This window comes from Heptranchias perlo, chromosome 22 (assembly GCF_035084215.1).
Source record: "Heptranchias perlo isolate sHepPer1 chromosome 22, sHepPer1.hap1, whole genome shotgun sequence".
Lineage (NCBI taxonomy): Eukaryota > Metazoa > Chordata > Chondrichthyes > Hexanchiformes > Hexanchidae > Heptranchias > Heptranchias perlo.
In genome coordinates, this window is record NC_090346.1 from 34,427,959 (window position 1) to 34,453,257 (window position 25,299).

At 40.8% G+C, this 25,299-nt stretch overlaps 1 protein-coding gene across 1 annotated transcript in view; it reads right to left on the reverse strand.

Annotated features, from left to right (window-relative positions):
• abcc1 (ATP binding cassette subfamily C member 1 (ABCC1 blood group)) overlaps nt 1-25,299 on the reverse strand; it is a 95,983-nt gene that overhangs the window by 27,676 nt on the left and 43,008 nt on the right. The window contains exons 14-21 of the mRNA XM_068003222.1: nt 24,955-25,042; nt 23,285-23,354; nt 15,745-15,871; nt 11,771-11,947; nt 10,586-10,753; nt 10,313-10,478; nt 6,669-6,741; nt 5,771-5,918 (exon numbers count right to left, since the gene is read on the reverse strand). Of these exons, the coding sequence (XP_067859323.1) occupies nt 5,771-5,918; nt 6,669-6,741; nt 10,313-10,478; nt 10,586-10,753; nt 11,771-11,947; nt 15,745-15,871; nt 23,285-23,354; nt 24,955-25,042 (1,017 nt within the window). The remainder of the gene's footprint in view (nt 1-5,770; nt 5,919-6,668; nt 6,742-10,312; nt 10,479-10,585; nt 10,754-11,770; nt 11,948-15,744; nt 15,872-23,284; nt 23,355-24,954; nt 25,043-25,299) is intronic.

Sequence of the window (25,299 nt, forward strand, 5' to 3'; positions counted from 1 at the left end):
GTTGAGAGAGAAAACAGGGAACTACAGGCCAGTTAGCCTGACATCAGACGTTGGGAAAATGCTGCAATCCATTATTAAGGAAGCGCTAACAGAGCACTTAGAAAATCATAACACGATTAGGCAGAGTCAGCATGGTTTTATGAAAGGGAAATCATGTTTGACAAATTTATTAGAGTTTTTTGAGGATGTAACTAGCAGGGTAAATAAAGGGGAACCAATGGATGTAATATATTTGGATTTTCAAAAGGCATTCGATAAGGTGCCACATAAAAAGGCTGTTACGCAAGATAAGGGCTCATGGGGCTGGGAGTAATATATTAGCATGGATAGAGGATTGGTTAATGGATAGAAAACAAACAGTAGGGATAAATGGGTCAGTTTCAGGTTGGCAGGCTGTAACGAGTGGAGTGCCGTAAGGATCGGTGCTTGGGCCTCAGCTATTTACAATCTATATTAATGACTTAGATGAACGGACCCAGTGTAATGTATCCAAGTCTGATGATACAAAGCTAGGTGGGAAAGTAAGATGTGAGTCGTCTGCAAAGGGATATGGACAGGTTAGGTGAGTGGGCAAGAAGTTGGCAGATGGAGTATAATGTGGGTAAATGTGAGGTTATTCACTTTGGTAGGAAGAATAGAAAAACAGATTTTTTTCAAAATGGTGAAAAACTAGTAAATGTTGGTGTGGAAAGATTTGGGTATCCTCATACAAGAAACACAAAAAGTTAGCATGCAGGTACACAATTAGGAAGACAAATGGCATGTTGGCCTTTATTGCAAGGGGGTGGGAATACCAGAGTAAGGAAGTCTTACTACAGTTGTACAGGGCTTTGGTGAGACCTCACCTGGAGTACAGTGTACAATTTTGGTCTCCTTATCTAAAGGAAGGATATACTTGCCTTAGAGACAGTGCAACAAATAGGGCAGGGCAGCCATGAGGAAGAGTTTATTGAGTGTATTAGGGATGGATTTCGTGAGCAGTATGTAACTGATCCTACAAGGCGGCAAGCAACCTTGGACCTGGTCCTGTGTAATGAGCCAGGATTAATTAATAATGTCCTAGTTAAGGATCCCCTTGGAATGAGTGACCATAACATGGTTACATTCCATATCCAATTAGAGGGTGAGAAGGTTGGTTCTCAAACAAGCGTACTGAGCTTGAATAAAGGAGACTATGATGGTATGAGAGCAGAATGATTAAAGTGGACTGGGAAAATAGATTAAAGGGTAAGACGGTACATGAGCAGTGGTGTTCATTCAAGGAGTTATTTTACAACTTTCAAAAAATATATATTCCACTGAGGAAAAAAGGGTGTAAAAGAAATGATAGCCATCCATGGCTAAGTAAAGAAATTAAGGATAGTAGCCGACTAAAAACAAGGACATATAAGGTAGCCAAACTTAGTGGGAGGATAGAAGATTGGGAAGTCTTCAAAAGACAGCAAAAAGTAACTAAAGGATTGATTAAGAAAGGGAAGATAGATTATGAAAATAAATGAGCAAAAAATATAAAAACAGATAGCAAGAGTTTCTACAGTTATATAAAAAGAAAAAGGGTGGCTAAGGCAAACATAGATCCCTTAGAGGATGAGACCGGGAAATTAATGGTGGGAAACATGGAGATGGCAAAAATGCTGAACAAATATTTTGTTTCAGTCTTTACGGTAGAGGACACTAAGAATATCCCAACACTGGACAAACAGGGGGGGGGAGGAGCTAAATACGATTAAAATCACTAAGGAATTGGTACTTAGTAAATTAATGGGACTCAAGGCGGATAAATCCCCTGGACCTGATGGCTTACATCCTAGGGTCTTGAGGGAAGTGGCAGTGGGGATTGTGGATGCTTTGGTAATAATTTTCCAAAATTCTCTGGACTCGGCAAAGGTCCCGGCAGATTGGAAAACTGCTAATGTAACACCCTTATTTAAAAAGGGTAGTAGACAGAAGGCTGGTAATTATAGACCAGTTAGCCTAACATCTGTGGTGGGTAAAATTTTGGAGTCTATTATTAAGGAGACTGTAGCAGAACATTTGGACAAACATAATTTAATAGGACAAAGTCAGCATGGCTTTACGAAGGGGAAGTCATGTCTGACAAATTTGCTTGAGTTCTTTGAGGACATAACGTACAGGGTGGATAAAGGGGAACCAGTGGACGTAGTGTATTTAGACTTCCAGAAGGCATTCGACAAGGTGCCACATAAAAGATTATTGCTCAAGATAAAGAATCACTGGATTGGGGGTAATATTCTGGCATGGGTGGAGGATTAGTTATCTAACAGGAAGCAGAGAGTTGGGATAAATGGTTCATTCTCGGACTGGCAACCAGTAGCCAGTGGTGTGCCGCAGGGGTCGGTGCTGGGTCCCCAACCCTTTACAATCTACATTAACGATTTGGAGGAGGGGACAGAGTGTAACATATCAAAGTTTGCAGATCATACAAAGATGGGAGGGAAAGTGGAGAGTGAGGAGGACATAAAAAACCTACAGGGGGATATAGACAGGCTGGGTGAGTGGGTGGAGATTTGGCAGATGCAATACAATATTGGAAAATGTGAGGTTATGCACTTTGGCAGGAAAAATCAGAGAGCAAGTTATTATCTTAATGGCGAGAAACTGGAAAGTACTGCAGTACAAAGGGATCTGGGGGTCCTAGTGCAAGAAAATCAAAAAGTTAGTATGCAGGTGCAGCAGGTGATCAAGAAGGCCAACGGAATGTTGGCTTTTATTGCTAGGGGGATGGAATATAAAAACAGGGAGGTATTGCTGCAGTTATATAAGGTATTGGTGAGACCGCACCTGGAATACTGCATACAGTTTTGGTCTCCATACTTAAGAAAAGACATACTTGCTCTCGAGGCAGTACAAAGAAGGTTCACTCGGTTAATCCCGGGGATGAGGGGGCAGACATATGAGGAGAGGTTGAGTAGATTGGGACTCTACTCATTGGAGTTCAGAAGAATGAGAGGCGATCTTATTGAAACATATAAGATTGTGAAGGGGCTTGATCGGGTGGAAGCGGTAAGGATGTTCCCAAGGATGGGTGAAACTAGAACTGGGGGGCATAATTTTAGAATAAGGGGCTGCTCTTTCAAAACTGAGATGAGGAGAAACTTCTTCACTCAGAGGATAGTCATAGAGTCATAGAGTTATACAGCACGGATAGAGGCCCTTCGGCCCATCGTGTCCGCGCCGGCCATCAAGCCCGGTCTAATCTAATCCCATATTCCAGCATTTGGTCCGTAGCCTTGTATGCTATGGCATTTCAAGTGCTCATCCAAATGCTTCTTGAATGTTGTGAGGGTTCCTGCCTCCACAACCCTTTCAGGCAGTGAGTTCCAGACTCCAACCACCCTCTGGGTGAAAAAGTTCTTTCTAAAATCCCCTCTAAACCTCCCGCCTTTTACCTTGAATCTATGCCCCCTTGTTATAGAACCCTCAACGAAGGGAAAAAGCTCCTTAGTATCCATCCTATCTGTGCCCCTCATAATTTTGTAGGTCTGTGGAATTTGCTGCCCCAGGAAGCTGTGGAAGCTACATCATTAAATAAATTTAAAACAGAAATAGACAGTTTCCTAGAAGTAAAGGGAATTAGGGGTTACGGGGAGCGGGCAGGAAATTGGACATGAATTTAGATTTGAGGTTAGGATCAGATCAGCCATGATCTTATTGAATGGCGGAGCAGGCTCGAGGGGCCGATTGGCCTACTCCTGCTCCTTTTTCTTATGTTCTTGTGTTCTTATAACAAAGGTTCACTGGATTGATTTCTGGGATGAGGGGGTTGTCCTGTGAGGAGAGGTTGAGTAGCATGGGCCTATACTTTCTGGAGTTTAGAAGAATGCAAGGTGATCTCATTGAAACATACAAGATTCTGAGGGGGCTTGAGAGGTTGTTTCCCCTGAATGGAGAGTCTAGAACTAGGGGACAAAGTCCCAGGATAAGGAGTTGGCCATTTAAGACTGAGATGAGGAGGAATTTCTTCACTCAGAGGGTCATGAATCTTTGGAATTCTCTACCCCAGAGGGCTGTGGATGCTAAGTCATTGAATATGTTCAAGGCTGAGATGGATAGATTTTTGGACTGTTGGGGAATCAAGGGACATGGGGATCGGGCGGGAAAGTGCAATTGAGATTGAAGATCAGCCATGAACTTATTGAATGCCAGAGCAGGCTCGAGGGGCCGTATGGTCTACTCCTGCTCCTATTTCTTATGTTGACTCAATTTTATTAACATATGTTACCTTGGAGCCAACTCGATCCAAAGAGACTCTACTTACTTCCTTTCCAAGGACGTTGACTGGGAGGAGGGGTATCCTAGCTTACAAAAATATTACTATTCCTCTGTTTGGATAAAGAAATAGATTGACTTTTCCAAAAAGATGAAGCCATAGCAAATATATGGTTTCTTTTGAGAATCATTGTAGTTGCTAAAAAGATTCATTAACCCAGTTTTAGGATTATTTAATGAACTAAGAGGTTCCAAATTCCATGTAGGGAAGAGAAGGAGCGTGAATTTGGAATTTTGGCAGAACAAGAGAAAAGTTCAAAAGAACCACTAGTGGCATCAGTAAAATAGACTGAAAAAAATGTTGGCTCACATAATACTACTAACTCAACATCACACCAGCAAGGCTCATGCCTGTATGTAAGCATCATTAGATTGGATTCATATCATATCATGATGTGCAATGGATATTGGGTGTAGAGCTGGACCCAGATGTTAGGCTGATGCCAACACCACACATCTACCATCAGACCACCACCTTGTGGGGATCTCACTCCTGCCACTTCAATTATTGGAGTTACTAGGCCAGCAGATCTACCCTCAATTCTTTTGTTCAAATTGGCAGAGTAACATGGATATGGCACTAAATATTAAATGTGATCGAGTTACAACACTGAGTACATCCTTGGAAGATCCAAGTTTGGAGAAGGCAAAACTGGAAAAGGTTAACTAGAAGCAAAACTACAAGTGCAAGGACATACTGCATATTTTGTATCCTGTTTCTGCACAGTTAGATGCAGAATAAAGCTTTCCCTACTTTGCTATCCAGTGACCTCCGATTGAGATTGCCCATTTAATGCTGAGCGCCCATGCCCAAGAAATGGATTGAAATTGCCCAAACTTATTTCTAAAACCAGCAGACAGGGGTGATTTTCATCCCATGGGTCTGAACTAGATCCCAGAGGAGAAAGACCAGTGTCTAACCCACAATGTCACCCAGTCCATGAATAAGTTTTCCATCTGATTCAGCCAACATAAGCTAATGAGAAAGAAACCAGATCGCCACTTACATGAACCCCTAAGCTCACACCTCATTAAAAAAATATGTACACAATCTAGCCTATTAGGCAAACACCAACTAAGCTAGTAAAATGTTTACTTTCCACAGTTAACCTCAAGCAACTGAAAAAATATGAAGCCAAGTTAAGTGTATTTGTAAGTAGCAAAGTGTCTTTCAAGTATACAATAAAATAAATGGCTTTTCTTTCCTAAGTAAATGTTGAGACTAGTATCCTTTCCATAAGCAATAAAGTATACTACTTCGCAGGCCCATCAAGCAGCATTATGGACCGTATCAATCAGTGTCTATGCGTTAGACAGTCTCACTCACTGAAGGTTGCATGGGTGGGGGCTTAAAACAATTACAATTTTTTTAAATTAACATAATGTGTGCATTAACTAAAACAGCACTCAGGTTTATTTGAAAATATTCCTCTCATTGTATGTAGGCAACATCAGCCATAAGATTTATGCATTTCCTTACCCTACCAGTCAGAGCTTTGTCAGCTTCTGTAAGTTTCGCAGCAGCTGCTTGTTTTGTTATTTCCCTGGGGTCGCGTAGATTTGATGCATTTTTCTGCTCTGTAGGTGTTGCTTCCTCATCATTAGACGATGAGGTTAATTTTCTCATTCTGTAGTTATCAAAAGAGGAAGCAACAATTATACAGTGGAACTTCTCTTTGGTCATCGCTCACCAAATTAGTACAATAATGGAGGGTTTGGCTGAATTTAATGGAACAGAAAAGGCAACAAGTTGTGATTCTAAATCTCACTGTGTCACAAGTGCTGTACAGAGTAACAATCCTGAGGTTTTGCAAGCTACAGCTCGACTTGAACTTGATGCAAACTTTGAATCTTTCAGTTGCTAATCTGACCTGCAAGAGCCATTTGCTTGCAAAAATGATTGAATTATAATGTTTTTTTAACATTAGGAGCATGATTTTGACTTGGAGCCAGGAACTGAGTGTGTGGGTATATATTCGTGCAGGAAACCCAGAAGTGAGTTGAGTGCATCAGATTATGTGACCGTAACTTAATTGAAGATAATTATATTTTGCTTCCAGGTTTCCCATGTGAAAGCCAGCCACATTGACAAGCTGGCTACTTGTCAGGAGGGAAAGGATCTGGAGTTTCTTCATAATGCATGCTTCAATAATATTTCCATGTGTTATATATTCTTGAACTATACAGATTTTCATGAAAGTGAATATAGGAATGAGTTGATAACAGATGTGCTGTTCCAATGAGTTACACAGTAAAAAGCAAATTGGAAATTTGATGTTTCACACAATTAACAAAGGTTCATTATATTTGAATAAATGTTTCAAAGATAGTTTGTGTTAAGCATACAATGATAGCTCAAAAATGCACAGAAAGCATACCCTTGGAGGAAATTTAATGATGTCTTTTGTGGACTAATGTGATTCCGATCTTGTCCTTTTTCTGTTAGGTCATCTAATTCCAAAGCATGAAAGAGTAAAAATTAGACATTCGATATTGTATCCTCATTCCATTGAGGAAGATTGGAGAAGAGCAATTATGATAACAGATTATACTGCTCCAAGTGTCTACAATGCAGCAACTGTACCTGTTTGGGAGTATCTACCAATTTCAAACTTACAGCCTGAAGTATTTTTTCTGTGTTGCTAATCCATTATGACTTGAATTAGTACAATCTTCAGATACACACTTGAATATAAAAACTGCACTGTTTAATTTTTTAGAAACTAGTCTACAAATAAATTCTTTCCCCATTTCACATTAAAATTAAGTCCATGGCTCAGTATGTTGAAACAAGTGGACTTTCCTTATTCCCCATTATGCTCTCTATAAAATCACACATTTTAATTAAACTTATTCAATTTTAGCTTACCATTCAATTCATCAGAAATATTTCAAATTAATTTTCTAAAAGGCTAAATCCACAATAGATTGTTTCCATGCAAATGCAACCGGATAAGGATGCAGCTAAGTTGCAGTTAAAAAGGCATCAGCTCAATACACAGAGCACTAAGAATGCAGATTTGAGGTTTTTTTTTGAGGATTGCAATGTTGGAGAATTTTGGGTCTAAATTTTAACCTGGAAGAACTGGTGGGTTGGGGGCAGTAAAAATTTTTAAAATCTAAAACCCGGCCTCTCCCGGTTTTAACGGAGGTGGGACAAGCAACCAACCCGCTCTCAGGAGGTGGGTTGGTCATTAAAAGCTTTCAAGGAGGCTGCGGGCCACTACTTTTACAGGTTTTTTTTAATTTTTAACGCCAGGGGGCCAGGATTCCCGGGCCATCTACTTCACGCCACGCGAGAGGAAGCTAGGAGGCCTGGCTCAGCAGGTAAGTGCCTTTATAGCACTGCTTGTTGGCCCGGAGGAACAGGTTTTCTTCCCTCAGGCCCAACAAGCCTACCTGCCGCAAGCCCCTCCCCGGAGATCTCCCGATCCCCCCGATGAGCCCTGACACCCCCCATGACCCATGACTACCGGCCCCCATGACCCCAACCCAAACCCCCCCACAAAGACTTACTTTCTCGCATCTGCTCCCTTCCTCTTCCCCCGTCCGACCGACAGCCAGCCCGTCAATCAGATTGGCCTGTCGGACGGGAAACAGACAAAAAAAAAACCCTTACGTCAAAATCGTACGTGTGTCCGGGAGACCCGTACTTCCGGGTTTCCAGTCAGGAATCCGCCCCCCCCCACCGCCACCTTCCCAGCTCAGTGTTAAAATTTAGGCCTTGATAGCTGGAAACTCCTCCAACTTTTCAATAAATAACAGGCAACTCCATAATAGTCCATGAAAAATGCCACAGCAAAACAATGGAACCAATCCAGGGAAAATCCAAGCACAGTTTAAAGGAGGGAGTCACCAAATAAATGCATTTTGGCTCCATAATTTTGAACGTTGAGCAATTTAGAAGTCATAGTGGCATGAAGGGATTCATGTCACTTTATAGGATTCTGATATTTGTAACAAAGATATCTTATTTTATATCCAAGCAGAAACAATTTCCAGAATAGTGCTAATGATAGTAAAATTGGAGTCAGTGTTGGCATTAGCAATGTTTTCATCTTAAAAAAAAAGCTTGCTCCAAATGCTGTTGTCAAAAACTGTAAAAAAGTTAAAACAAATAGTACTTTACATATTTATAACCCTTGCTCGCCAACATTCTATTAGGTTCCACTTCTGCCACACTCACTGTTTTCAGCTGTGAGGGCAGGGCCTGGCACTCTTGACAGTCTCCAACAATGGCAGATGGAAGACACGCTTTTGTGGGATATGCATAGAAAAGGTGCTGCTCTCTTCCCTCCCCCCTCCACTGTTACTCAGTGCTCCATTATAGTGGCCTATCAAACTGGTAAAACTCACCCAATAAAAAAAGCAGCAGATTTCTACTGTTAACCAAGGTTGGAATTCAAAATCAAGCAATTTGGAAATCCAACACACTACTGTTAGAAGTGAAGCGGAAAATGCTGGAAATAACTTTGGAACAGGAGTAGGCCATTCAGTAACTTCAGGCTTGCTCTGCCACTCAATTAGATCATGGCTGATCTGCTCCTCAACTTTGCCCTATATCGCTTGATACCCTTACCTAACAAAAATCTATTTTATCTCAGTCTTGAAAGCTCCAATTGTCCTGGCATACACAGCCTTTTGGGGGAAGAGAGTTCCAGAGTTCTACTACCCTTTGCATGAAAAAACACTTCCCGATTGACCAACTTTGGCCACCCGTTTTTCCTTTCCACTGAAGTCAGGCTACCGCCGTTTACGTCCCCGCCGACATCGAAAGTTCCACTCTGTCTGACTCAAAACATTAGGTCAGTCAGGATTTGAAAAAAAAAAAGACAGGTTGTTTTGTATTTCCAGCTGTTTACGTTTCATTTCAGATTTTCAGCACTTTCACCTTTTTCTCTTTACACTGTTAGAACTACTAGGTCATTGCAAGGAGTACTATTTTAGCAAAATGCTTTGCTGGGTGTAATTCCCTATATGATATTTATATACAACAGATCAGGCATCTGCTTTTTAAAAATTGTTTAACGTTTGTGAAATATGTGTATGCTTGTCTTCAATTAAGGTCAAATTATTCACGCATATAATTCTCTATATAAAAGTAACTTAAGGTGCTGGATACTCTTACTTCAAAACTCATCATGCATCTACAGCTCCTTTCAGCTATACTGCAGGATAAAAAAAGACAAAACAAACCTTTTTCCTCTTCCACACTTTTGTTAGTATCTGCATGATGGCAGAAAAAAAGTTCATTGTGAAGGAGATACTGCTATATGCTGCACCCAAATTAGTGCTCGTAAGATTATCAAATGTTTCAGCTATCGCAAAAGTAAAACACCATAAAAGTTAAATCACTTTTCTTGCATCTGTTTTATGCTGAACGATTTCCATATACAAAACAAGGATTTACATTTCTTAAAGCCACCTACGTACACCTGAAAACTTTTTGCACCTTTTGATCCAGTTCCGACATAAAACAGATGGGTCCAAAACAAGAACAAAAACATTTAAAGTCGCAAATGCAAGATGCAAAAAATTATAAAATGTCCCCCACCAAATTTTCAAAGTGTAGTAAGGGCAGATTCCTAACATCAGCAATTAATTCAGTTTTTTAAAAGTGGAATCAACACATCTAGCCAAAAGATTATTGTCCTGATTAATCTACACATTATACAACTTGAGCAGAATAGACTCATGGCACATTTAAACAAATAACCAGAGTGACTTTCCAGACCGGGAGTACAAGCAAGCTCTGCAGTGTTAGCACTACAGCAAATCTTTGACTTTAAATCCCGATGCACAAGCAAGTAGGGGAGACAACAGTGCAGGGTCTTCACGTCACCAATCATCTAATGCCCGTCAACAAGTAGTACAGATAAAAAGGTCTTAAAATCACACCAAGCTGGATTTACACTGCACTGGTAGCAGGATTATACTGTTATGAAAGGCAATACTGAAGGGGTGTTTTTGTGTAACACAATAGACTATATTTACAAATACATACTCTTTTGTAGCAACCCACCTTCATTTTCTGTAGGAGCATAAGTACGAAGGAATTCTGCAAATGCCCCATTTTGCTTTAAAAGTTCCTTGTAGGTGCCTTGCTCTGAGATTTTCCCATCAACCATAACAAGAATCCTATCCATTTGAGGCAGGAAGCTAACGCCATGAGTCACCAGGACACGGGTCTGTAAATAAAGTTAATTTTACCCAAATATATTTATTAAATAATGGTAGGCGGAGAAAAAAATTAAAACATTTTTTCATCACAAGTTAAGTTTCTAATGTTGCTCACCTTGCCGTTCAGTAAACCTTTGGGTCCAATCACTTTTTCGAAAATATGGCGACCAACATGAGCATCAACAGCAGAGAGTGGATCATCCAGAAAATACACCAAATTATCACTGTAAACTGCTCGAGCAAGACTTACCCTCTGCTTCTGTCCTCCTGATAAGTTCACACCCTGTAGAGGAAACAAAATTAATTATAACTTAGACTTTTAATTATTTGATCCTGTTGATGAAAACAGAGTAGAACTAGCTGTAAAAGCTTTCTTTGTTGGTTTGGACAAAAGTGTACCATTCATGTTAAAATGGATCACTGTGTCAATATCTTTTTATGGATCTGAACTGTAATTTCTGGAAGGCTCAATATTTTGCATTTTGTTAAATAACACAAGACAAAAGGTTTCTTTAGAAAAGTAGTAAAAAATGACAATTGAGAAGAGATTTTCTTTCTCCAACAATGTTACAGAATTTTAAAATCTGCCAGTCATTTACAGTTCTGTTGCAGGTATAGGCTATGGAAATTTTTGGAAATTAATATAGATTAAGGACTTAAGTAATGAATATTAGAAGCAATACTTACCATAAAGAACACAATTCTCATTATTTCTTTAGCCCATTTTTGTTTAAATTTTTCTTTCTCTTTTTAAATCCCCAGTTGAGAGGATAATCAGGAAATGTGACACTTTCTAACCAGACAGCAGCCTGTGCATATTCAACTCCAGATTTATTCATCTCCCCTTTCCTGTAGTGTTTTCCTCTGCTTCCAAATGACCCAACCAAAATTTGAAAATCACCATGTGGCAAATTGCAGGCACAAACTCATTTGCCCCAGCATGTATGGGCGACTAAATGGAGTTGAGGTACAGATCAGCCATCAGCAGGCTCAAGGGGCTGAAAGGCCTACTCCTGTTCCTAATGTCCCCATGTATGTATACATGTGCATCCTTCTTGCATTGCTTTTACAAAATGTTTTACACTTTCTACTCTTAAATATTTAACAATTAATTTCTACAGGTGCAATATGTGATCCACCAATGCACATTGGTGATGTGATGGATCACGCATAAGGAAAATAAGTGTCTTTCACTCTCAAAAATTTTGAACTACAAACTATAACCCTTTACGTGACGTAAAGTCACCAAATCTCAGAGTACGGTGACCACGAATTTATAAAATGCATATGCATACTGAACCTTCTCTCCTATTTCAGTCTTATCTCCTGCAGGCAGAATCTCCAGGTCAGGTAGAAGTGCACAGCTATCAACCACTCTATTGTACCACTCTTCCATTAATTCCTGACCAAAGATAATATTGTCTCTTAAAGATGCATTTTGGATCCACGCTTGCTGTGGAACATATGCCACTGAACCCTGTGTATAAATAGAAACAAAAAGTCATTTTCTTCCCAAAATCTTTGTCCTCGATGTAATCTGTAGTTTCATTCATTTGCCATTTTAAATAGGCAAGAATGATAGCTGATATTGCACAACAATTAGGAAAACTTCGAGGCAAGGAAAACTTTTATTCAATTGTTCCCAGGTGCCCATAAGCTGCACCTACGTAAATAATGAATTAGAACAAAACTGGTTAGTCAAGCTAAATAAAATAAAATGCATCCCATCACGCATGGCACAGATTGTCTCCATGTATGATTGTGCATTCTTTCATCCAATAATTTAGTTTGTCCATAGGATCATCCAAACCTCTGGGCTTTTAGTGATCATTTTTCTACAATTATTAACAATATGCCAATAGTTGGTCCTGAAGTAAAAGGATCTACTACCAAAACAAAAATAACTTCTTTCCAAAAATGTGGCACTTTGAAAACTCAAGAGCCAGAAAAATAAATCGTACACAGATGCAAAATATGTTTAAATACAGTCTGTTGATGTTAGACAAAGTCATTTTTGCTTGAAAAATTTGAATTATCCAGTAGTACAAAGTAAGCTATTTTAATAGCTTAGGATTTAGCACAGGATTTTTTTTTCACAATTGCAATTCAAATTAGACTCATATCAATGCGCCATGAAGCTATACATCAATTATTATTAATGTACAGCATTATCCTCTTCTCAAATAGACTTCGTTTTTTTTGGGTCAACAAGTGGCTGGCTCACGCAGACATCCACCATGTTGAACAATCTCCAATTCCACATAATGAGAAAATGCACCTTTTTTTTAAAAAATATTCGTTCATGGGATGTGGGTGACACGGGCAAGGCCAGCATTTATTGCCCATTCCTAATTGCCCTTGAGAAAGTGGTGGTGAGCTGCCTTCTTGAACCGCTGCAGTCAGTGTGGTGAAGGTTCTCCCACAGTGCTGTTAGGTAGGGAGGTCCAGGATTTTGACCCAGCAACGAAGGAACGGCAATATATTTCCAAGTCGGGATAGTGTGAGACTTGGAGGGGAACGTACAGGTGGTGTTGTTCTCATGTGTCTGCTACCCTTGTCCTTCTAGGTGGTAGAGGTAGAGGTAGTAGGGTTTGGGAGGTGCTGTCGAAGAAGCCTTGGCGAGTTGTTGCAGTGCATCCTGTGGATGGTACACACTGCAGCCATGGTGCACTGGTGGTGAAGGGAGTGAATGTTTCGGGTGGTGGATGGGATGCCAATCAAGCGGGCTGCTTTGTCCTGGATGGTGTCGAGCTTCTTGAGTGTTGTTTGAGCTGCACTCATCCAGGGAATTGGAGTATTCCATCACACTCCTGACTTGTGCCTTGTAGATGGTGGCAAGGCTTTAAGGAGTGAGGTGGTGAGTCACTCGCCACAGAATACTCAGCCTCTGACCTGCTCTTGTAGCCACAGTATTTATATGGCTGGTCCAGTTAAGTTTCTGATCAATGATGACCCCCAGGGTGTTGATGGTGGAGGATTCGGCGATAGTAATGCCATTGAATGTCAAGGGGAGGTGGTTAGGCGCTCTCTTGTTGGAGATGGTCATTGCCTGGCACTTGTCCAGCACAAAGGTTACTTGCCACTTATCAGCCCAAGCCTGGATGTTGTCCACGTTTTGCTGCATGCAGGGACAGACTGTTTCATTATTTGAGGGGTTACGAATGGAACCGACCACTGTGCAATCATCAGAGAACATCCCCATTTCTGACCTTATGATGGAGGGAAGGTCATTGATGAAGCAGCTGAAGATGGTTGGGCCTAGGACACTGCCTTGAGGAACTCCTGCAGCAATGTCCTGGGGCTGAGATGATTGGCCTCCAACAACCATTACCATCTTCCTTTGTGCTAGGTATGACTCCAGCCACTGGAGAGTTTTTCCCCTGATTCCCATTGACTTCAATTTTACTAGGACTCCTTGGTGCCACACATGGTCAAATGTTGCCTTAACGTCAAGGGCAGTCACTCTCACATCATCTCCGGAATTCAGCTCTTTTATCCATGGCTGTAATGTGGTCTGGAGCAGAGTGGTTCTGGCGGAACCCAAACTGAGCATCGATGAGCAGGTTATTGGTGAGTAAGTGCCACGTGATAACACTGTCGACGACACCTTCCATCACTTTGCTGATGATTGAGAGTAGACTGATGGGACAGTTATCGGCTGGATTGGATTTGTCCTGCTTTTTGTGGGCAATTTTCCATGTTGTCGGGTAGATGTCAGTGTCGTAGCTGTGCTGGAACAGCTTGGCTAGAGGCACGGCTAGTTCTGGAGTACAATTCTTCAGCACTGCAGCCGGGATGTTGTCGGGGCCCATAGCCTTTGCTGTATCCAGTGCACTCAGACGTTTCTTGATATTACTTGGAGCGAATCCAATTGGCTGAAGATTGGCTTCTGTGATGGTGGGGATATCGGGAAGAGGCTGAGATGGATCATCCGCTCTGCACTTCTGGCTGAAGATGATTACAAACGCTTCAGCCTTGTCTTTTGCGCTCACGTGCTGGACTTTGTCATCATTGAGGATGGGGATGTTCACAGAGCCTCCTCTTCCCGTTAGTTGTTTAATTATCCACCACCATTCAAGTCTGGACGTAGCAGGACTGCAGAGCTTTGATCTGATCCGTTGATTGTGGAATCGCTTAGTTCTGTCTATAGCATGTTGCTTCCACTGTTTAGCATGCATTTAGTCCTGTGTTGTAGCTTCACCAGGTTCCATGCTCATTTTAGGTACTCCTGGTGCTGCTCCTGGCATGCTCTCCATAATCCTCATTGAACCAGGGTTGATCCCCTGGCTTGTTGGTAATGGTAGAGTGAGGAATATGCCGGGCCATGAGGTTACAGGTTGTGCTAGAATATAATTCTGCTGCTGCTGCTGGCCCACAGCGCCTCATGGATGCCCAGTTTTGAGCTGCTAGACCTGGTCTGAATCTATCCCATTTAGCACGGTGTTATGCCACACAACACATAGGGATTCTGTTTGCCCAACATGGAATGCACAAACTGTCTCAAAAAGGACACATCCCACTTACCAAAGTTCAGAGAGCTTAGGTGCAGCTTTGCAAAGCTAAGGCTTAGGGACTCCCAAGTACTTAAAGAAGTCCTGCAGAAGTTTAACCACTAAAACTACATAGCTTGCTAGAGCATAGCACTGGTAAGCTACTTGTCCAGCCAGGACTACCCTAAGGCTTTGTCTTGTATGGTTATCTGGAAAAATGGGAAGTATCCCAGGCCTCAGTGACAGATATACCCCACCAAACTCCATTAATGGGCCGGGCTAGCTGGCTGATCATCAAGTTGGATTACCAAGTCTTCCATGGCGGGTCGACCTGGTCCTGAATGGTGACCAAACAGGTCATCTTGGAGTCACTTTGATCCCAAAGAAAATGTGCTCATTGACTTTCCGCAACCCAAGAGACAAGTCACTAGCAAGTCATTGGACAATTGACAACAGAAGGTTTGAACCATGCTAGATGGACAACGACTACTAGGAGCTTCTCACAAGCTGCTTGGGGAGCAGTACACCTCATCATAGAATGTATGAATGCATTTCTATCAACCTCCTGACCACACACCATAACCCACTGAATGATAGTGCCATCATTTAGAGGTGAGAAGCAGCAGTTGCAACCCAATCATAGTAGGCACCAAACCTAAATGTATGTGTTCTTATATTCAGCCTACAGATTATGCCCCCCCTCGCATTTTAATTATAACATTTCAGTTTCCTGTCAATTTGGAATTATGGGACATAAGGGGAGAAGGGCATCAAGATGTTTTACCTTGACAGCAATATAGCCTTCTATTTTCTCCATTTCCCCAAGCAATGCAGAGAGTAGGGAAGATTTTCCACATCCAACATGTCCAACAACAGCCACCAGAGAGCCTTCAGGAATTTCTACCTCAATGCTGAGAGAAAAATATGGAAATAAAGCACTAAATACACTAATGCAATAAATATACCAATACAAGACAGGAAATTAAGATAATATGAAAGACATTGAAAGAGTTTATTTGAGAACAAAGTATCTCAGTAGTTCTTCAGCATAGTAAAAGTATGTCAGGTATTTTATCAAATCCTGTCCGACTACCAGTATAGTATTTGCTACAACTTCTTGCCGATTAATTTGCTCTAGGTATAAATGAAATGGGATTTAAGGAGATGGTTGGTAGTGGAGAAATGAAGTGGGTTGTCATCTTTGAATTCTAGGATGATCCTGGAGTAGTGATCATTCTTGGCAGAGGCGAGCAGGTCCAGCCAGATCTGGTGATGAATGGTTTAACCAGTCATGCACTACATACGCTCAAATCTGCACTCTTTGGACATGATGGGGTCTGTATCCGGGGCAACTACTTGGGTGGAAGAGAGTAAGGATTTTACTGGGGACAAGGACATCATAGGCGGAAGTGAGGGAGCGAAGGAGCAGAGCAACAGATGCAGAAGTGTGGTGACCAACGGAGTGCCAAAGGCTAGATAGTTTGGAGCTTGTAACTGATCTGGTGGAAAAGTTTTTTTTCCCCCCAGGGGCCGATGCAGAAGGAAGTGGGTTTGGAGAGGGGAAAGGATGAGAGTGATGAGGGATGGAAGGAAGTGATCAGAAATGGCTTTGTGTGTGATCGAGACTTTGGGAGTAGAAAGGCCACGTGAGATGGCTAGTTCGAGGGGGTGGCCATGAGTATGGGTTGAAGTCAGTTATTGCTCATAAGAACACAAGAACATAAGAAATAGGAGCAGGAGTAGGCCAATCGGCCCCACGAGTCTGCTCCACCATTCAATAAGATCATGGCTGATCTGATCCTAACCTCAAATCTAAATTCATGTCCAATTTCCTGCCCACTCCCCGTAACCCCTAATTCCCTTTACTTCTAGGAAACTGTCTATTTCTGTTTTAAATTTATTCAATGATGTAGCTTCCACAGCTTCCTGGGGCAGCAAATTCCACAGACCTACCACCCTCTGAGTGAAGAAGTTTCCCCTCATCTCAGTTTTGAAGGAGCAGCCCCTTATTCTAAGATTATGCCCCCTAGTTCTAGTTTCACCCAACCTTGGGAACATCCTCACCGCATCCACCCGATCAAGCCCCTTCACAATCTTATATGTTTCAGTAAGATCGCCTCTCATTCTTCTGAACTCCAATGAGTAGAGTCCCAATCTACTCAACCTCTCCTCATATGTCCGCCCCCTCATCCCCGGGATTAATCGAGTGAACCTTCTTTGTACTGCCTCGAGAGCAAGTATGTCTTTTCTTAAGTATGGAGACCAAAACTGTATGCAGTATTCCAGGTGCGGTCTCACCAATCCCTTATATAACTGCAGCAATACCTCCCCTGTTTTTATATTCTATCCCCCTAGCAATAAAAGCCAACATTCCGTTGGCCTTCTTGATCACCTGCTGCACCTGCATACTAACTTTTTGATTTTCTTGCACTAGGACCCCCAGATCCCTTTGTACTACAGTACTTTCCAGTTTCTCACCATTAAGATAATAACTTGCTCTCTGATTTTTCCTGCCAAAGTGCATAACCTCACATTTTCCAATATTGTATTGCATCTGCCAAATCTCCACCCACTCACCCAGCCTGTCTATATCCCCCTGCAGGTTTTTTATGTCCTCCTCACTCTCTACTTTCCCTCCCATCTTTGTATCATCTGCAAACTTTGATATGTTACACTCGGTCCCCTCCTCCAAAATCGGTAATATAGATTGTAAAGAGTTGGGGACCCAGCACCGACCCCTGCGGAACACCACTGGCTACTGGTTGCCAGTCCGAGAATGAACCATTTATCCCAACTCTCTGCTTCCTGTTAGATAACCAATCCTCCACCCATGGAAGAATATTACCCCCAATCCAGTGATTCTTTATCTTGAGCAATAATCTTTTATGTGGCACCTTGTCGAATGCCTTCTGGAAGTCTAAATACACTACGTCCACTGGTTCCCCTTTATCCACCCTGTACGTTATGTCCTCAAAGAACTCCAGCAAATTTGTCAGATAGGACTTCCTCTTCGTAAAGCCATGCTGACTTTGTCCTATTAAATTATATTTATCCAAATGTTCCGCTACTGTCTCCTTAATAATAGACTCCAAAATTTTACCCACCACAGATGTTGGTTTTGCACACTGCAGAGAATATACATTATGGTCTAGTACACCAAAAACATTAACATCCATCCGTGGTTTGTTCCCATCAAACAAAATGTTAATGCAGACCCATTGGTGTTATTTTATCCAGTAGTGTCACTGATAGCTGGGTGGATGAAGTGTTACTTTCCAGCAATCACAGATCATTCAAAGTGGTTGATACAAGCACCCTATGTAATTGGGAACTTGTGAATGGCTGATAAATGAATATAATTGAGATAGAGTTTTTAATATCCTTAAGAATATAAGAAACATAAGAAATAGGAGGAGTACGCCATACGGCCCCTCGAGCCTGCTCCACCATTTAATAAGATCATGGCTGATCATCTACCTCAATTTCACTTTCCTGCCCTATCCCCATATCCCCAGTTATAAGAACATAAGAAATAGGAGCAGGAACAGGCCGTACAGCCCCTCGAGCCTGCTCCTTTGCTTTAGTAAATCTTCAAAAGTGTTTGAATGGTATATCTGAGGCTGACTTTTTTTTCCCAATCAGGAGTTAGTCTGACGCCAAAAGGTACTGTAGAATCAAAGGCTCCATGACAGCATATCGCTGCATCAGAAGTGAGCAACCACATTTCAAGGATCACTGTTAAGGGTTAAATGCATTAGAAGCAACTTTGTTGTTTTGACATTGAGGAAAATAGTAAAGTGCATAATCACAGTAAATATACAATTGTGCCAAGTATTGTTTATTTACATATATAACATTAATTAAAAGTTTCAGTTTATACCCCGAGCCATTACCTGATAAGAGTGTACATTATTCAGTGTTTTGATTTTGAGAAGGTCACTTAGCAGCACACATTATTCTAATAAGCTGGAGTACAGTGGCAAGGGTTCTCCGATATATCCTCATCGCTGGGTCAAAGTCCTGGAACTCCCTACTTAACAGCACTGTGGGAGTACCTACACCACACGGACTGCAGCGATACATGGCAGCGGCTCACCACCACCTTCTCAAGGGCAATTAGGGATGGGGAAATAAATGCTGGTCTTGCCAGCGACGCCCACATCCCATGAATAAGTTTTTAAAAAAACAATCCCTGGGGGTCTTGCAAAGTTTACTGCAAAATTGGACAAATAAAAGGCACACTCTGATCCATAGAGGGCACAAGATCCACTTTACAAAAGTGATCGGTGCTGCTGGATCCGTGGACATTCACTGTCCATTTATTCCATGTTAATTTAGATAATCTATAAAAACTAAAGAAAGCAGACATGAATGGCTTGGATCACAAACAGCAACCTACCTTGTACATATGTACAAGGTCCAATTTAAGTTGTCCTAGCAAATTAAGGTAGTTAGTTTTTAGAAGTAGTATTGATCAGGTGAGATATCTTCATTCTGTTTAAAAAAAACCTCATCACAACCTGCAACAGGAGTATTCTGCATTCACTGCAATTCACAACAGATCTGTATTAGGTATGTTCGATTTTTCAAAAAGCTATTAGTATTAATGAAAATACTTAACAAATTGCCTTCATAAACATTTACCAATTTGTTTAAATGTTTTAGTTTTCTTAATTGAACAATTATGCCACTGTGTACAAGCCATTCAAATCTGTGCAAGTACAGCACCTTGCAGATTATGTGACAACATTTTTCCAAGGAATACGATTTACTCATTACAGTAGGCAGATTCTGATCAACCGCTAGGAAGATTCAAACCATTTTCACATCCAGTGTAGGCTGAAGTCTTGGGATGGGATTTACAAAATCAATATACAATTGTTTGTATATAGTTCAATTTCATGGTGCTTATTTCACACTTACTTAATTTGGGGATCACTACAGACTCCTTACAATACAGTACAACAGCAGAGCAAGAGTGGGGTCAACAGCAAGCCCCCCACCCAACCCACTAATCATGACAACATTTTGGAAATCTGTTTTTTCAATGCAAATTGTTACTGAAAATACACTTATAATTGCTCTCAGTTCTAGAAATCCAGAAGTTCCCTTCTAGCCAAGAGTGAAGCAGAACAGGAAACATAGAACTACACCCTATCTACTGTTTCAGATGGTGTGAGATAACCATGGTTAAAGAACTCTCAGAAGGAAGTGTGTTCAAATGAGTAATTAATTTGTAAATGATCTTGTGTTTTGCAAAGCTAAATAAGATTAATGCTAGTCTCCGAACCTATGTTTCCTGATTTCCTCTCCCACTGCCCCCAGTTTTATGGACAATGTTTTTAAAATCCATATTAAACTAAGACTGGCTTACAGTTGATGGTAATTTTAGATCTTGTATTATGTAATGAGACAGGGTTCATTAGTAATCTCACAGTAAGAGATCCTCTGGGGAAGAGTGATCATAATATGATGAATTTCACATTGAGTTCGAGAGTGACGTACTTTAGTCAGAAACTAGAGTCTTAAACTTAAATAAAGCCAATTACATAGGTATGAGGGGTGAGTTGGCTAAGGTAGATTGGGAAACCAAATTAAAGGGTATGACTGTTGAAAAGCAATGGCTAACATTTAAAGAAATATTTCAATATTCTCAACAAATATACATTCCATTCAGAAATAAAAACTCCACGGGAAAAGTGATCCACCTGTGGCTAACTAAAGTAGTTAAGCACAGTATTAGATTAAAAGAAAAGGTCTATAACGTTGCCAAGAGGAGTAATAAGCCTGAGGATTGGGAGAGTTTTAGAAACTAGCGAAGGACAACCAAAAAATTGATGAGAGAAAATAGAATATGGAAGTAAACTAGCAAGAAATACAAAAACAGATTGTACGAGCTTCTACATGTATGTAAAAAGGAAGAGTAGCAAAAGTAAACGTTGGTCCCTTAGAGGCTGAGACAGGAGAAATTATAATGGGGAAGTCGGGAAATGGCAGCTGCATTAAACAAATATTTTGTACCTGTCTTCACAGTAGAAGACACAAAAATATACCAGAAAGAGTGAGGAACCACAGATCTAATGAGTGTGAGGAACTTAAAGTAATTATTTTCAGTAGAGAAAAAGTACTTGAGCAACTAATGGGATTAAGAGCTGATAAATCCCCTGGACCTGATGGCCTCCATCAGAGGGTTGTAAAAGAGGTGGCTGCAGAGAGAGTGGGTGCATTGGTTATCATCTTCCAAAATTCCCTAGATTCTAGAACGGTCCCAGCAGATTGGAAGGTAGCAAATGTGACCCCGCTATTCAAGAAAGGAAGGAGAAAGAAAACAGGGAACTACAGGCCAGTTAGCCTGAAATCACTTGTTGGGAAAATGCTGGAATCCATTATTAAAGTAGCGGTAACAGGGCACTTAGAAAATCATATGATCAGGCAGGGTCAACATGGTTTTATGAAAGGGAAATCGTGTTTGACAAATCTACTGGAGTTTTTGCAGGATGTAACTAGCAGGTCAGATAAACAGGAACCAGTGGATGTCGTATATTTGGATTTTCAAAAGGCATTTGATAAAGGTGCCACAGAAAAGGTTGTTACACAAGATAAGGGCTCATGGGGTTGGGAGTAACATATCAGCATGGATAGAGGATTGGTTAATGAACAGAAGAGAGAGAGAGCAGGGATAAACAGGTCATTTTTAGGCTGGCAGGCTGTAACTAGTGGGGTGCCACAAGGATTGGTTCTTGGGTCTCAGCTATTTACAATCTATATTAATGACTTAGATGAAGGGACCCAGTGTAATGTATCCAAGTTTGCTGACGATATAAAGGTGGGAAAGTAAGCTGTGAGGAGGACAGAGAGTCTGCAAAGGGATATAGACAGGTTAAGTGAGTGGGCAAGAAGATGGTATAATGTGGGGAAATGTGAGGTTGTTCACTTTGGTAGAAAAAATAGAAAAACAGAATATTTTTTAAATGATGAGAAACTATTAAATGTTGGTGTTCAGAGAGACTTGGGTGCCCTCGTACAAGAAACACAAAAGGATAGCATGCAGGTACAGCAAGCAATTAGGAAAGCAAATGGAATGTTTATTGCAAGGGGGTTGGAGTACAAAAGTAAGGAAGTCTTACTACAGTTGTACAGGGCTTTGGTGAGACCTCACCTGGAGTACTATGTACAGTTTGGCTCTCCTTATCTAAGGAAGGATATACTTGCCTTAGAGACGGTGCAGCGAAGGTTCACTAGATTAATTCCTGGGAAGAGAGAGGGTCCTATGAGGCAAGGTTGAGTAGAATAGGCCTATACTCTCTGGAGTTTAGAAGATTGAGAGGTGATCTAATTGAAACATGTAAGATAATGAGGGGGCTTGACAGGGTAGATGCTGAGAGGTTATTTCCCATGGCTGGAGAGTCTAGAACTAGGGGGACATAGTCGCAGGATAAGCGGTCGGCCATTTAAGACTGCGATAAGGAAGAATTTCTTCACTCAGAGGATTGTGAATCTTTGGAATTCTCTACCCCAGAGGGCTGTGGATGCCGAGTTGTTGAATATTTTCAAGGCTGAGATAGACAGATTTCTGGTCTCTAAGGGAATCAAGAGAAATGGGGATCAGGCGGGAAAGTGGAGTTGAGGTCGAAGATCAGCCATGATCTGACTGAATGGCGGAGCAGGCTTGAGGGGCCATGTGGCCTACTCCTGCTCCTATTTATTATGTTCTTAAAACTGCACCTTTTGTCTTTGTGTGGCTCAATGAAATACAACATTTCCATCAGACAACAGGAAAAGTACTTCTGATATAAAAATATACTTCCCCCAATGTCTTGATTTAAACATTAATCTTATTTGCCAGCTCCACAGAAATCTACCACTTTGGGTCTCCCTGCTCAAATGGGATCAGTGGATGTCTTCAGTATAGATGGTTACTCTTTTCACTCCTGAGTGCCATAAATTTCAATGCCAGCCAAATACTGCTTTGCATTTGGCTAGTACTGAAAGTTTCAGGCTCTGACACCACCCAATCATAATCCAGAATCAGAAAGAATGCCAAACATATGGACCCATTTAATGATGGGACTTACGTCAGCTGAGCAGCTCCTTAGTGGGATTGGAAACCCAGAATGGCAAGTCTTTGTAAAGATTTAAAAATTAAATTAAATTTCAGACCCCACCCAAAAGGTAATAGTAGCATCAAATGGCAGCAATAGTAGCAGTGGTTTAAAAGAAATGAAAAGCCATTTTTGCTTTTACCAGACAAGGTGGTGGACGGCACCCTATATAGTACCACCCTACATGTAACAATCACCAAAAATGTTCATTTTGCTCCTTACTTGTTAAGGCATGGGGGATCTTCTTTGGACCAACTGAAAGTTCCTTTATTCACGATGATGCTGTTCAATGCTAATTAATGAGAAAAATATAATTTAACTTCCATGGAAACAAAATTACATTCTTCTAGTCTTAAAAACCAAGTAAACTGCACATTACAATCACACTACCAATATATATGTAATACAAGGAAACTATATAATTTCCCATGGAATAGAACTTTAAAACAGCTTTATTACAATCACTGTAAAATATTCTTCCCATCAGGCTTCAGCTGTCAAATTATAAAAACAAAAGCTTTAGTACTCTAACTGTACCAGTCTAGCATCAAACTGTATTTTGAACACTACAATGTCAGTCTCTCCTACCTCATCTTGTGGAGATGCCGGTGATGGACTGGGGTTGACAATTGTAAACAATTTTACAACACCAAGTTATAGTCCAACAATTTTTATTTGAAATCTACAAGCTTTCGGAGGCTTCCTCCTTAGTCAGGTAAATGTGTACCTGACGAAGGAGGAAGCCTCCGAAAGCTTGTAGATTTCAAATAAAAATTGTTGGACTATAACTTGGTGTTGTAAAATTGTTTACCTCATCTTGGCAGACTATTCCAAACATTTGTTACAAAATGTAATCATTTTGTGTCACTAGATATTAATTTACATAGTAAATAAATCAGATTTTTAGCATGAGGTGCCCCAATAGCTTGGACAATAAAGGAACTGCATAATGTCACACAGCCCACAAGGATCCCAGCTTTGATCCTTTCTGTGCTAGCTGATCTTGCCCATGACAGTATGGAGGTATTAAGCTTGGTCTACTACCCATGAACTAGAAAGAGAAACAGTCAGCCTGTTTAGAATCAAAATGATCAAACTTTTCATCATTACAGCAAAGAAATTCTAGGGAAGATTGCTTAAAATGAATTTAAACAAGATATAGATATATATCAAACTGTAGATCTATATATTAGATATACTTCCAGGACAGCACTTCAAGAACAATTCATTGACTGGGAAGCACTTTGGGACATCTTGAGGACATGAAATGCACCATATAAATGGCAAGTTCTTTCTTTTTAATTAATCTTTTGATAAACATAGCAAAAATCAGCCCCGATCACTAGTTATTTCTTGCACACAGTTCCGGTCGGAAGCCCTAAGCCGCCTCTTCCTAAACTTTTGCCAAAAGCAGTATGTGACCACTACCAGAAGGTTTGGGAGAATGATCCAGGATGACCATCCTTCATATTTTCTCTTTCTCCCCATGTTTTTTTTTGAGTGACAGGGAAAAAAACAGAAAATTTCTCAGCTTCCACTCAATGCCTCTCCCCAACAGCAAAGGCAAGATTGGAAAGCATTGCATCAGAACACACACATCAATGTCTTTACCACCACCTCTTGCTGCACCATGTTAGCTAACTAGCTATCTGTGCCACTGGACCATTCAACAGTTAAGTTTGGAAGTTAATCTTGAATTGACAGACCAAAAGAGTGAAAAATTCAGTCTTTTTAATATGACCATATAAAAGGACAACAGTGTCTTAATCATTTTTACCAATATTATACAAAACAAGTATCAAGTGGAAAACATGAAAAATAAAGTGCATGATGCTAAGCAGAGCACTATAATTAACTATGTTTAATTCAGGCAAAGTTCTTCTATTACTTACAGGCTCGAATGATACTTTTGTCCACAGTGTCTGGCGCTAGTTGCTCATGGGAAAGGAACATACCCAGACGCTTCAAGGAAACGCTTGCCTGAAGACAAGATGGAGTTAAACAGATTCTGTGTACCAAATTTAACTTACTTTTAAACAAACCCCCACTAAGATAAAAGAAAGATTTAATGCATCTGATCTATTTTTTAGCACAAGCCAACAGGATAACAAGAGAGAAGTTTGCAGTTTTATCTCATTTCACCAACCTTTCTTGGGAGATTTGCCAGCCAACTGTCTCGCATGAAAAACGGGCGACTGGCAGTGGAAAGTTTGATGGGCACCTTTGACACCCTATTG